At 31.7% G+C, this 13,499-nt stretch overlaps 1 protein-coding gene across 3 annotated transcripts in view; it reads right to left on the bottom strand.

The window, feature by feature from the left end:
• Positions 1 to 12,135, bottom strand: part of Gart (trifunctional purine biosynthetic protein adenosine-3 Gart) — a 30,735-nt gene extending 18,600 nt beyond the window's left edge. For 2 of the 3 annotated variants that reach the window (XM_089594216.1, XM_089594218.1), the window contains exons 1-5: positions 11,770 to 12,135; positions 3,574 to 3,662; positions 3,378 to 3,467; positions 1,289 to 1,536; positions 1,024 to 1,223 (exon numbers count right to left, since the gene is read on the bottom strand). In XM_089594216.1, coding sequence (XP_089450342.1) covers positions 1,024 to 1,223; positions 1,289 to 1,536; positions 3,378 to 3,467; positions 3,574 to 3,657 — 622 coding nt within the window. In that variant the 5' untranslated portion in view covers positions 3,658 to 3,662; positions 11,770 to 12,135. The remainder of the gene's footprint in view (positions 1 to 1,023; positions 1,224 to 1,288; positions 1,537 to 3,377; positions 3,468 to 3,573; positions 3,663 to 11,769) is intronic. The other variant, XM_089594217.1, reaches the window with a different exon arrangement.
• Positions 12,136 to 13,499: the final 1,364 nt, after the last annotated feature.

Below are 13,499 nucleotides of genomic sequence, written 5' to 3'. Positions count from 1 at the left end.
ACTTATAATGAAATAACTATACTTTAAAAAAAGTTCGCTACTTCTTGTTCTATCATTTAAAACAAAACATGTTGTAAGAAAATTTAGATTTAATTTAGAACTCTGTTAAAAAACGTAAAGAAGTAAATATTTTCATCTAGGAGCGAAAAACAAAAAGTCTCAGATCACATTCTGCATCAGCCCTCTCAACCTAAAGTACTTTTTTGCTCTAGGGTGCAAAGTAACTGACTGGAAGCAAAATATCACTTTTTAGTCTTGGTTAGAAAAATAATCAAAGTACGCGATTTGAGTACAAATTTCCACAACCACGCCTGCTCAAGTTTTTACTTTGTTATCAAGTGACGTAACGTGATTTCCTACTTTGTTTGTTTTTGTTATCTTTAGATGTTTATTGCTCTCTCAGTAAGAATAATTTTCGTACATTTGGTGCCTATCCAATTGATGCAAGCACAATGAGTCCCTCGAATCTTGTGCTTGCTCTGGTGACATGAGCTACCAGATACGAAGTAGTAGCTTTCATACCTGGTGGCGCATGTTACCAGAGCTCGCACGGCAAAGCAGGGCCCATAGGACTCCTTGTACTTTCCCGGGTTGGATGCGCACCAGGTGTGAGCTCTATGTTTCTTATTGAGGATTCAGTTGTCCAAACTTAAAAAAAGATAAATGCTAAAAGTAAAAAAAAAAAGTTTCCTGTTGAGGGACAGCCAATATCCAACGGCAAAGTAAAGCTCAAAGTACAAAAAAATGTATTTATTCTTTATTCTTCACAAATTTAACTTTGAGATGGCATAGAAACACAAAAGCATACATAAAAGACATGAGGCAAGTTTGTTTCAGAGAATGAAATGAATTAAGTTAAAAATTGATGATCCTGTCACCCAGAAAACTTTTTTAAATGTCATATGAGTTCTATATTCTCAATTAGTTGTCAATTAGGTAGCAGTTGCATAAATACCAACATTTTTATGTTGAGAATCTATGTTATCCTAGAATTGAGAATAATGTATTGTCAAGAAATCTTACCATCCGTAAATGCTAATACAGAAACTTCTTCTCCCTCTAGTAATTCTTCAATGACAACAGTATCTCCAGCAGAACCAAATTTTTTGCTACATAACATTTCATCGATAGCTTTAGATGCGTCCTGAACATCTTTAGCTACTACGACACCTTTTCCCGCTGCCAAACCAGAAGCTTTGACAACTAAGGCACGAAAAGATGCCCTGTAAAAACAAAGTGTCCATTGACTTTCTATAGCATATAAATTTAATAAATGAAAGATAATTACGTTTTAACAAAGTTTTGAGCTTCTTTATTATTCGTAAATGCTTTCCATTTTGCTGTCGGAATATTATGTCGGTCCATGAAAGCCTTTGCCCAATCTTTGTCAGCTTCGATCCTGGAAGCATCTTTTTTTGGTCCAAAACATAAAATTCCCATATTTTCTAGTTCATCAGCAAGCCCTTGTGCTAAATATTCTTCAGGTCCAACAGCTACCATACTAACATTATTTTTTTTGCACCATTCTCCAATGACCTACACAAATTTAAAATTTGTTGTAATAATAATAGAGTACTGTATTTTATAATAACTATTCGTTATACAATTATTCATCAATTTCAGTTTTTGATAAGGAAAATTAAAACTAATCAGAATATGATATTATATTATTTAGTAAATATTTATCTACTTTCTTACCATAGGCACAAAATGCAAGTGCCATTTCGCGCCCTCGGGCCACACTTTGTGTCCTTGTTATCACTTTGGACCTACGGGCAAAAAAGTTTCTTGCGCCCTCCAGATACCTCCGTACACCTCCGTATCCCCAAAGTACTTTTCTACCCTAAGGCCCACAATGATTAATTAGGTGCAAAGTGTCGCTACGGGCGCAAAATTGCACTTTGCGCCCTCGGTAAGAAAAACATTATCCGCGACTCGGGCACCAACATACCACAACCACGCCCTTCGGCCGCTCATGTTTGTACTATATGTGCCCTACTGTATCGTAATGTACCATAATTTATTTAAGTATGTAATTTTCCATTCATTTTTTTCTTTATTATTAAACTGTTCTAGATGATTTTTAAAATCAAATTATGAAACAGTTGAGATAGGCTAGAATAGAGGGCCTACCCGAATTCGTCCCCATCGTAAGTGCATCATTTTATCACTCACCAAGTTCGTTCCTGAGTCATAAGAGTGTTTTCTTATTACTTGCCGAATTTGTTCCCGGGTCATTGTAGTGTTTTCTTATCTATTACCAAATTATCTAAAACCAATGGAATTTGGTGTAACTGGAAAAGGCAGAACTTTGCTGATTCTATACGGGTATTCGTACACATTTCAGAGATTATTATGTTTGATAAAATGATAAAATATAAACAAGAAGAAACCGAAATTTCTAAAATAAACTGCCAGTCTGAAGCCTGAAAATCAGTGTAAATCTTCAGACTTACAATGAAAAGTGCGACGGAAAAAATATGATTATAACGGGGACGAATTCGGTAAAAGGGACAAAATAAAGCTTTAATGACCCGGGGACAGATTTGGTGAGTGATAAAAAAACACTCTTATGACCCGAGAACAAATTTGATAAGTGATAAGAAAATACTCTAACGACTCAGGGACGAATTCGACCATTTTTATGAGTTTGGGGACGAACTCGGCAATCCCGAGAACAGACATCCATCGCAAAACTTTGAAGTGCACAAATCATACGTATAAGGGAATTTGTACTTGTTATAAAAAATATGCAAGACGACAAACTTTTCATTAAAGGTTATAAAATTATTAAATCCAAACTAATAAATCATTTTGTTGCTAGAAACAATAATTATCTTTAATTTATAGCTACTTAATGAAAATTTATCTTTTTTATGTCTTTGTTAAAGGCTGAAATATATTAAAAGTAGATTTTTATTTTTTTTGTGTAAATATTTAACCATAACTTAGTAAAATTAAAATGAGTAGTATAACAAATATCAGCTTAAGAACGCATACCGAACTTATTTTTTAAGTTCATCCTGTATCATGTTTAAAGAAAATTTTGAGAACTTAGATGAGTAACATAAAGCATTTCTTAAGTTATAAAATATACCTTAAGTTAATAAGTAGCATTTCGATATTAATCGTGATTGTTGTTTTTTGTTTTAAAATGTGTATGTAACTGAAACCAAAAAATTAATTTCTGAAAATGAAAAATGCAGTGATCATTCATGTACCATGTATACCGGTAAAGTAAACAAGACCTGGCTCGTATGCCTGATTACTGATAAAGTCACGCAAGTGCTGACAGATTACTTTCTGGATGAGATACATATACATTTCTTGCATTAACACTAAAGAATTAAATAATTTATTCTATATTTCATAAATACCTTATTATTCTTAACATCCAATGTCACCACAGTAACCTTTCTCTCCTTTGCTATGCCAGCATTTCCAGGTGCTACGTACACGTGTTCTATCTATAATCATGTGTTAATTTCTTAAATTACATATAAATATAAAAATATGTTATAATGATATGGATTCATCAACTGATGGAAATAGTTAGAACTTTTAGAATCTCACATGCTTTGATTGTGAAAGTTTCCAGCAAATTGCATGTTCTCTGCCTCCTCCTCCTATGACCAATACTGAGTGTCCAGCTGGCATTATATCTAGAAATTTATTGGAATAAAATATTGTTAGAATTGACATCACGTTACTTCAGGAAAATTAAAAAAATTTTAATGAATATGTTTTTCTGTATGTTATTTTCATACGAATCTCTTAACCATAAATACTAAATTGAAGGGGTAAAAATCTGTCCACCCAAGAGCGAGATTTTCAACTCGGGTCCGGACGGACAGTCAACATTACTAAAAATATTAAGTGTAGGTTCCATAGCTGGTAGGCTGGCCAAATTTTATGATAATTGGGAGAAAACCACGGCTGATAGCTTTATATTATTTTGTGTTAGTGGTCAGAAATTTTATTTTGCAAGAGAAAATTCCTTCCTCCCGTTTGTAAAGTGTTAGGAATAGATCTAATGTTCCAAAATAACTGTACCAGATAAATATAAATTCACCTTAAAAATGACTAAATTTTGTAACTCAAAATAATGTTAATCTGCGAATGTGTATTATTTTTGTATACTGATTTATTCAATAAAATTATTGAAAATATTTTGAATAAGAGTACTTATACATCCTTACGAGTTGAAATTACACTTAGCTCTGAACATCTACAACTTGATCTCGAGAACGAGGTAAGAGAAGTATAATTCAAGATAAAACGAGCCAACTTGTAATGAAGTTTGATTGCAATTACACATTATAGAACTTCTATGAACTTTTCTGCTCCAACTCTATCGATAGTTGTGAGATGGAACGTGACCTAATGCAATAAAATAGTACTTTACAAAAGTTTATGAAATGCAGGTGTGATAGAATTTAACACATATCAGTGGGAAGTGTGGCTATCAATAAATACAAAGTGAGCATCCATGTAGCACTTACGTATAAATATATTTACTACGTGAGTTTGTTTGGAGAGGATAAGAACATCGATCGAAACGCCCATGGTGGTGAAAATATTGTTAGCTCTTGGAACAGTGAAGCCTAAATTCTATGTACGATTAACTTTTTTCTTCTGGATCGTAAAACTTAATTGGCACTAGTTTGACCTGTTACACGTGCAAAAGTTGTAAATTAGAAAATAAGGAATCCATATTACTTTTTATTTCACAAAAATGTTTGCAATCCCTGTTGCTTCGGTCAAATAAAAACCAATAAAAAATTCATCGATCTTACAATAGGATTTTTCTATTGGTTTTATATCGGTATTTGCACCCGTGGATCCAGATAAAATCTGTAATGGTCAAAAATGATTTTCAATGTAACCAGGACATCATTGAAGAAAAATAATCACATAAATTTATATCCTATCATCCGGATGGTAATACCAAAACAGGGGGACTAAAGTATTTTTTACAAAATTCTAATAAAAATTAATAACTAACTTTTCTTGTAATTTACATACAAAATATTGTAATCCCCCCATTTTGGGGTTGCAATCCGGATGGTAGAACATAAATTAGAAAATTTATTTTTGTTTAATCATGTCCAACTTACAATAAATGACATAGAAAATCTATTTTTGACCATTTCAGATTTTATTTAGATTTACGGGTACAAATACCGATAAGAAACCAATGAAAAAATCATTGTAAAATTTTATTATTTTTTATCAGACCGCTAAAACAGGGATAATAGTAATGTTATAAGTGATTATAACATACTTAGTAAAACCAGTAAAATAAAACGTTGCATTCTCTTTGTCATCTGCTGCGCAAGCACTTGGCCAGTAAGCGCTCCGGGTTGTGTGGTGATTAGCGCTTGTGTTATTTTATTTATTTAATTAATAAACAAAGCGGCCAGTAAGCGCCCTGGGTTGTGTGGTGATTGGCGCTTTTGATATTTTATTTATTTAATTAATAAACAAAGGGGCCAGTAAGTGCCCTGGGTTGTGTGGTGATTGGCGATTTTGTTATTTTATTTATTTAATTAATAAACAAAGCGGCCAGTAAGCGCCCTGGGTTTTGTAATGATTGGCGCTTTTGTTATTATTTAAAGCATTAAATTTAAAAGTGGCCAGTAGGCGTTCCGTGTTTTTGGGTTAATTAGCATTGGGTCATTGGGTTTAATAGCTTGGGGCTTATTCATTTATTATGTTCGAAATTCTGTTGAGTTATGTGGGTTTTTGCGTTTTGCTCCATATAGCCAATGTGAATTTCGCGCTACTTTGGATGCCACTTTTGGGAGCACTAGAGCTCACTCCGTTTGGAACCACCAGATTACACCGTAGGTCACTAGCAGAAATTCACATAGTAAATTAGGTTAGCTTTAAAGCCAATAAACTTATTTTACTTCTAAATAAGTTACAAATTTTTCATTTTATAATGATTTTTTTCCGCATTTTAATTGTGATAGTATTTACAATACTTCCAAACAAATATGACTAACGAACTGGCAGTAAAATTTTAATTTTTACGCTACAGAATTATTTTATTACGTATTCTTTGCCCGTAAAATCAATGGTAAAGAGAAGGCCATTAAACTTCTGCACAGATGAAATATGTTACTTAAAGGGCCACAGTGTAAAAAAAAATACAAAATGAATTTAGTGTTATATGAAAAAATGAAAGGTAGTGTGCAAAAACAAAAGTGTTGAGTGCGAATCACTTGAAGAAAAAACACATGGCTTATTACTATAAACTTAAGTTTTTAAACAACCATGCTATTCATCCATGGTAGTTCAAAGAAATATACGTCAACTTTTTTTTGCATTAGTGAGTTGGGTATTGGATCAGAGCCATTGTAAATTGTAAGAATTATTTAAAAGAAATGTGTACAGGTTATTAGTTGAAAAGTACAAAAAAATCGATAGTGAAAGACTGACAAGTAAAATAGACAAATCCTATTTTTTTCGACGTCAATACAACTAAAAAAAACTCTGCTAAGTCAGTGGATTTTTGATGGAATGTATAAAGCAACACGAGAATGTTTTATGTATATATAGTTCTCGATAGAACGAAAGAGACATGGATTGCAACTTGTGAGAATTGTGATTATGTATAGATATATTTATTGGAATTTACGATATACTTTTAGATAAGGTATACTTTATAAAAGGTGTAAAATAGTAAGTAACAATAATGCATAGATTTTTTTATTTTTTTTTTTTATTCATCATCGTCCGTAGGCTCAGACACGGCATTTTTTTACGCAAGCATAGTGTTAATTAGCCATCAGTGTACCAGAGTTATGACCAGATGTTTATATACGTATATAAACATCTGGACCAACTCAGTCACACCTATGATCACGTAGACGAAGCGTCAGAGAAATAGTTAATCGACCTTCGAGAATCAAGAGTACAGGCGAAAGGGCGAGACCTGAATGGTGACCAGACGATCACCCATCCAAGTACTAACCACGCCAAATGCAGTTTAACCTCGGAGATCGACGGAAACTGCAACTCTACCGTTGCACCACCGTGACCACAAAAAAATGTATAGAAATAACTTCGCTTTTTATTGTGGTATCATAAAATATATAACAGCGCTTTGAACAGCAGAGCTCTTCAGCCAAGTAGCCAGACTCGTAGCTGAAAGTAAAAAGTGATTGACATGGTCTGGAATGAGCCTTTTATACCTTCTGGAGTAGCAGCGGCATCGGTCGCGGCTCGAATAGTTCGCAGATTTTAGCGCAGTGCACAATTACCTAATAAGTGTTTCGGTATACAAAAAAGTTGGCAAGGTAGTTACGTTTCAGGCACAATTATCTCATATTTACTCTACATATATTCTACTTAACTGGACAGCCTGTTATAACAAGGTTCCCTTGTGACGGTTCCTGAACCTAGACTAGATTGATTTAATAGTTAAAAATTTACTAAATCCAATGGTACAATTGTTTACATCGCTTACCCTGGAAAATTTCAAGATATTCATTTTATGTAGCCCTTTCTAACTCGTATTTTTATAGTGGAGCTCGTACACGCGATGAAAGTAACAAGTATATTATAATAACTCGAATAATTTTTTTGTGAAAATATGTTATAGAAGGGTATATATTGGATAATTTTCCACCCTACATCCCTTCCACAGTTCCTCCACCCTCCTTCACATTGACTTATAATTTTTTGTGGGATAACTTCATAATGGTGTCAAGAGGGGCTAATAATCAACCCCTTTATAGAAAAATTAGAATTATTCTTAAATACCTAATGTTTTTATATTTGTCTATGAAACTTCACTTCTGTAACAAGATGTTCGTCAAAATAGCTTGTTTTTAAAAATTTTTACTTTTTGTATTAGCAGAAACAAAAAAAAATTTGTAAAATGGGGTTTATGGGGTTGTTTCTAGCGTCAGGTGGCACTAATATGCCCCAGTAAGATTTCCACAGGAGTATACTTGTATATTAAACTAGTTTCAATTGGATTTCATTCAATATATAGATATACTCCGATGGAAATCTTAAATAGGCACACTAGCGCCACCTGATGCTAGAAACAACCCCACAAACCTCATTGGTGATTGACCTATATATTTCATTTAGCAACGAAACAAGAAAAAATGCTATGAGAATCAGATTTTTGGGATTCCATAGAAAAAGTGATCCATTTTTGAATTCAACCGTTGCTTACATAGTTCGCACTCAACCTGATAAATCTAATTAGTTTGAGTGTTAAACTAGCTAAGCGTAAAATTTATCAACATTAGTGGAATAGCACATGCAAATAAACTTATCTCAGAAAAATTTCTAAAAGCATATTACCCCTTCCATCTTCTTCGGCTGCTACAGAAAAATCATTTTAAACACATATGGTTGGATTTATAACTCAAAAAAAACCGCTTATCCAACAGTACAGCATTAAAAATAACGTACACACCACACAACTTGTGAAATTTAAGACCTGACTTAAGTCACGTAACGCATTATCAATCTTTTTACGATAATACTTAAGCAAGTGAAGACGAAAATACAGATAATATTAAGTTTTAAGATGATGACTAGATCTAAACGCTTTTTAAATGTATTATACTTCTTATTTGGTGCCATCAAAATTAAAAACATTTTTAAATTTCTTCATCGATAATCATCAACAAACTCAAATTTCATAAGCATATTATCATTTTTTTTTTTCTATACTTATAATCTATGTGATGATGCACTAATCGTTTCATTAAGCTTTGCACAACCAAATCTTAACAAATTTTTGTAAAAAATGAGAATTATTGGACACTTTAAAACCGTTTGTGAAAAAATTTTGAACTGACCAAAGACTGGTCAGGGAACTTTCTGATGATCACATAAAATCTATTACGCAGCAAAATCTGACAGTCATAGACAGTCAGCTTACCGTCCGACTGACACACACGTCAGAAAATTTTTTGACCAATCGATCCACATTACTAGTGCTGAGTGTGACAGAGAAGGCACTAGCTCTAAAATTCCCCTTTGTGGAAAGTAACATAGGCAGTCTCATACTCTACTGATTCTGGTGCCTGCATTTTGTGTTTGTCTCAAACTTTAAATCCAATTCTTGTTTCAATTAATAAAAAAACCACCATGTGTAATGAAAAATGTAATTTAAAACACATGTAACCTTAAAATTTAGGTTGATTGTGAAAAATACTACTTTAAGGCTATTTAACTGGTAGTAAGTCTTTTAAGGTAATGCTTTTCGAAAACTGAAACGAAGATCAAATCAAGAAGTTTAGTTGTTGCTACATAATATGCCACATAATTTTCAAGGTTACCTATAGTCACTTCAAAACCATGACTTCTAAAAATTAAAATAAGTTTATTGAATTCAAAACCAATGAAAACATAGTTGTTTAACTCATCTCAGATATGCTAGTAAATCTATGCAGAAATCCACTCCACGAAAATTAAATACTTTCTTTGATACTTTCATGACTTCCTTGCGGTTTTGATAACCAACCAATTGACCACAATATTTTGTAGACAAAGTTACTTATTATCATCATAAATATTGCAAAACCAATAGGTAAAGTGTAAATACTAATAACAATAGTATGCGTTTTCGAAACCTGTCTGTCTGCTATCAGAAATACAGAAGACGAGTAGACCTACACTAAAAGTATTGGACTAGATCCTGGACCACTGATAAAACTATATAGACGACGTATGCGCAGCAATGTTTTTATGAAGAGAAAAAGCCGTACATTCGCCAAAAATAATTATTTTACCTGCTATAGATAAAAATATGATAACTTGCAATTGTTCAACAGGATTGAAACTGCAAACGATTGATACCAATTTTGATACTACAGACACACTACAACAATTAGAAGAAATACTCTTCTCATCTATCGAACGTTGGTATCAATTTTTTTTTTTTTTTTTGTTAGTGATTAATTTAAAAATTTTTACAAAGCAGTTGCAAACATTGCTAACGGCTCTGCAGTTTTTAGAACTTTTTTCGAATAAAAATTAGCAAATTGCTAGTAGAGTTTGCAGAACTAATTTTAAACATTTTTTTCGAATCACAAATTTTTTTTGTTACAACACTTTTTTTCTAGTTTTTGTTTATGAAAATTGTTAATCATAGTTTACCTAGTCCTTGAAAAAGAGTTGTATTGAACTAAAATATATCTGGATAATATTGTTGGTACTTGAATTTTATATAATATGTACTTATGACTCCTTATTTTTTCAGAAGGAATGTTCATTAATCCTCAAAAAATTGAAATTATTTACATAGAAATTTATTCCTTGTAGGTATACTCTAATTGAAAATGTTACTTATTATTAAAAAGATAAATACGACTTTTACGAAACGTACATTCTTTATAATAAGATTAATAAGATACACAAAAAACACTTGACAACCTAAAAGAAATTTGAAAAAAAAAATTGAAATTGTCCATAAGTAATAGAATATTATTTTTTAGAGTAATACCATTGTAATAAAGTTGTTGACAGTTACAAAAGACCTGTAGTATTACAATGTTTAAAATTGTTACAAAATCAACTGTTCACAATGCCTCGATTAATTAATTATATTTAATAGTATACTTAGAGTATAAGTCTATTTGAAACAAAGCTTGTCACTAACTGATATGTGTGTGCGAGTGTGTAAATGAGTGAACATACTGACCTCGCAACATTTCCCGAACATGTATACATAATTACACAGTTGTCTAGTTAATTTTCAGCCCAGAAATGTACATTGAAAAAAAATTTAAATGTACATTATAAAAAACTTTACATCTTACATTTATAGTAACTTTTATGACACACACATATACTTACACACGTACACACACGTACACACAATTACAGTAAATAATTTTAGTGAAGTATATCTAAGAATGTCTCAAAAAACTTCTATAAATTTAATTTTAAATTTTCTTACAATCAACATAAGTTTTGTCTCATAGTGTAATATAAATAGATAAATAAATAAAAATATAAATCGTTTCTCTATGCAAACGTATTCTATATTTGGAATTACACATATAATTGCATCAATATCGAAATTCAGGATTATTACTACACCTATTACCTACGACTTAATAAACTTTATAACTACAATTTTTGTCATAACTGCCCCTTATAATATACTCTGGTATTATTTCAAGGTTTAAACTGAGTAGACTACGAGATAACTTTAACTTTTATGAAAAAAATTACTTATCGTACGTTAACAGTAAGGTTAAGAGAGTTCACCTTTAAAACCAAAATAATCAGATTTGGATAAAGACCTATTATAAAAACTTACGAACATAGTTTGTACAATTGCTTAAGATGGTGCTAAAAGTGTTAGACATACTTAGAACAAATCAAGTATTTTATTGATATTTTCCGATAAACATTAGGTCAAAATCTGATTCTAGTATAGTTTTATAATTATTATTATTTTTTTTGTATGCATTAGTTGAAATAGCCGGATTTAAGAAAAGAATAAGACACTTTTGTTTCATTGTTATTTGCGAACATCTCTAAAATTTCATAGAAACACTACGAGTTTCATAAAAGAGCCATAATCACGTATAATATAGTTCAAAAAGAATGATCTCCAGAAAATTATGTAGCATGCAGTGTAAATACATTTTAAGTGTATAAGAAGAGAAAATACTATTAAAATAAGTACGTAACAAACTTATCTTTGTTCATGCAAAAATAAAAAATATGTAATAATGTGGATAATAATAAAATTCATAATTTTATAAATTCCAAATCACTACTTACTTTAGCAGTTTGACTACACTGAGTAATTTTCTGTTGAAGTTTGCTAGATTCACGTATGTGGTAGTTATGTTTAAATTTTAGTACAAATTATGAGCCACGTGCAGGAAGTAAACTAATTTGATGGCGTCTGCTGTACACTTATATAGACTTTCTCGTGCAACAGGTGATCAGACCGCAGATTATCCTGTATAAGTGTAATGTAACAATAACAAGTAAACACTAATTATACTTCTTTCACTAAGTAATTGATTCAATTTCTACCGGTAAATTCATACACGACGTACACCTGTTACAATCAAATTATATATATTTATTGTCTGTAACGTAGCATAGGTAACACAAAATTTAGCAGACAGCTCTAGTATGGTGACTAGCGTGCCTGATACTAACGTGTATTCATATGCCGGGGTGCTGAAGAGAACAAAAACAACAGACTATACAATATATATACGCACTTTAAGGAACGTTCACATGCAGTACTGGCCAATATTATCTTAAGCTTTAGTGTCCAGTAAAATAAAGTCTGAAACATAAGTTTTGTTATAAGCACGATTCATTACATTGTTAAGTCATCTAATTACAATAAAATTTTTTTTTTATCTCATTAGTTTATTCATCGTGTATATTTTAATAAATAATACTTTATAATGTATTACTTATGTTATTCAAGTACATTTCCAATAGATAAAATAATGCTTTATACTTTATAGTATAAGTTATATAAGTAAACGAGTTGTATTGAGAAAAACTTTTAATTATATTATTTTTCATGGAACTAGCGTAAAATGTTATGTAATATAATGCACACACATTTTTAGAATTTTCTACGACTCTAAAGGTATCTTAACAAAACTAATGTATAATGGTTATAATTGTTCTTTAAATGCCCAGGGTATAACAATTTTGTTTACATTGCATCATTCTTGGTTTATTTTCAGGTTTTGTTCACTTTTGAGTTCTTCTTCCTCTCTTCCACTCACACAGGCATATGTCATATCTGGCAATTTTTAAACTTCCTGTAACCACGATCTAACATATGGTCGAAATTTCAAGAGAAAATATCGATAATATTTTAAGGAGGCTGAACACACACCATATATTATGTAGTCAATGATGTTTATAGGTGCATTTATATGAGGGCCATAGTGGTGCAGTGGTTAAAGTGGCTTGGGCAACTTTTACTGGAAAAATAACAATCTTGGAAGTTTTAAAATTATGTGAATAATTGGTAGTGGTTATTTTGATTATTAGGACTCTCTTTTGGATTGTCTCAAGCACACCCCAGCTATTACCAAGTTTAATGGAAAGATATTTTTCAATAAACCATCTAATTTGCTGTACCGACACCTTTTTATAACCAATAGAGTTTGTACCCGGTAAGATGACTAAGTATTGGCTTCCCTTCGAAAAGAAAGCCCCTGGAGGCCTAGCCGTCACCAAAAAAAATTGACTATTAGCTTTAAAAACCAGATAAGTGGTGTTTCGGCATCCTGGGTACTTATCTCATCGAAAAAGCCTGAGAAAAATATCGCGAAAATTTTTGTTCGGATTCAAACCCATGGCCCCTCGAGGATCTCTGGCTAGGAGACTATCACGGAAGATTGTTGTTACCAGAAAAACAGGTTCTATATGTTAGTAAAAGTATTTTCGATACTCTGTACAAGAAAAATGTGTACTGGTACAGGTATATTTGGTACGGTAGTATACTTTAAAGTACCTTATTGAGTATA

Source organism: Copidosoma floridanum, unplaced genomic scaffold, assembly GCF_036245765.1.
Source record: "Copidosoma floridanum isolate Cflo_tuat_1 unplaced genomic scaffold, Cflo_Japanese_pri ptg000021l, whole genome shotgun sequence".
Taxonomy (NCBI): Eukaryota; Metazoa; Arthropoda; class Insecta; order Hymenoptera; family Encyrtidae; genus Copidosoma; species Copidosoma floridanum.
This window is presented reverse-complemented; position numbering and strand designations above follow the sequence as displayed.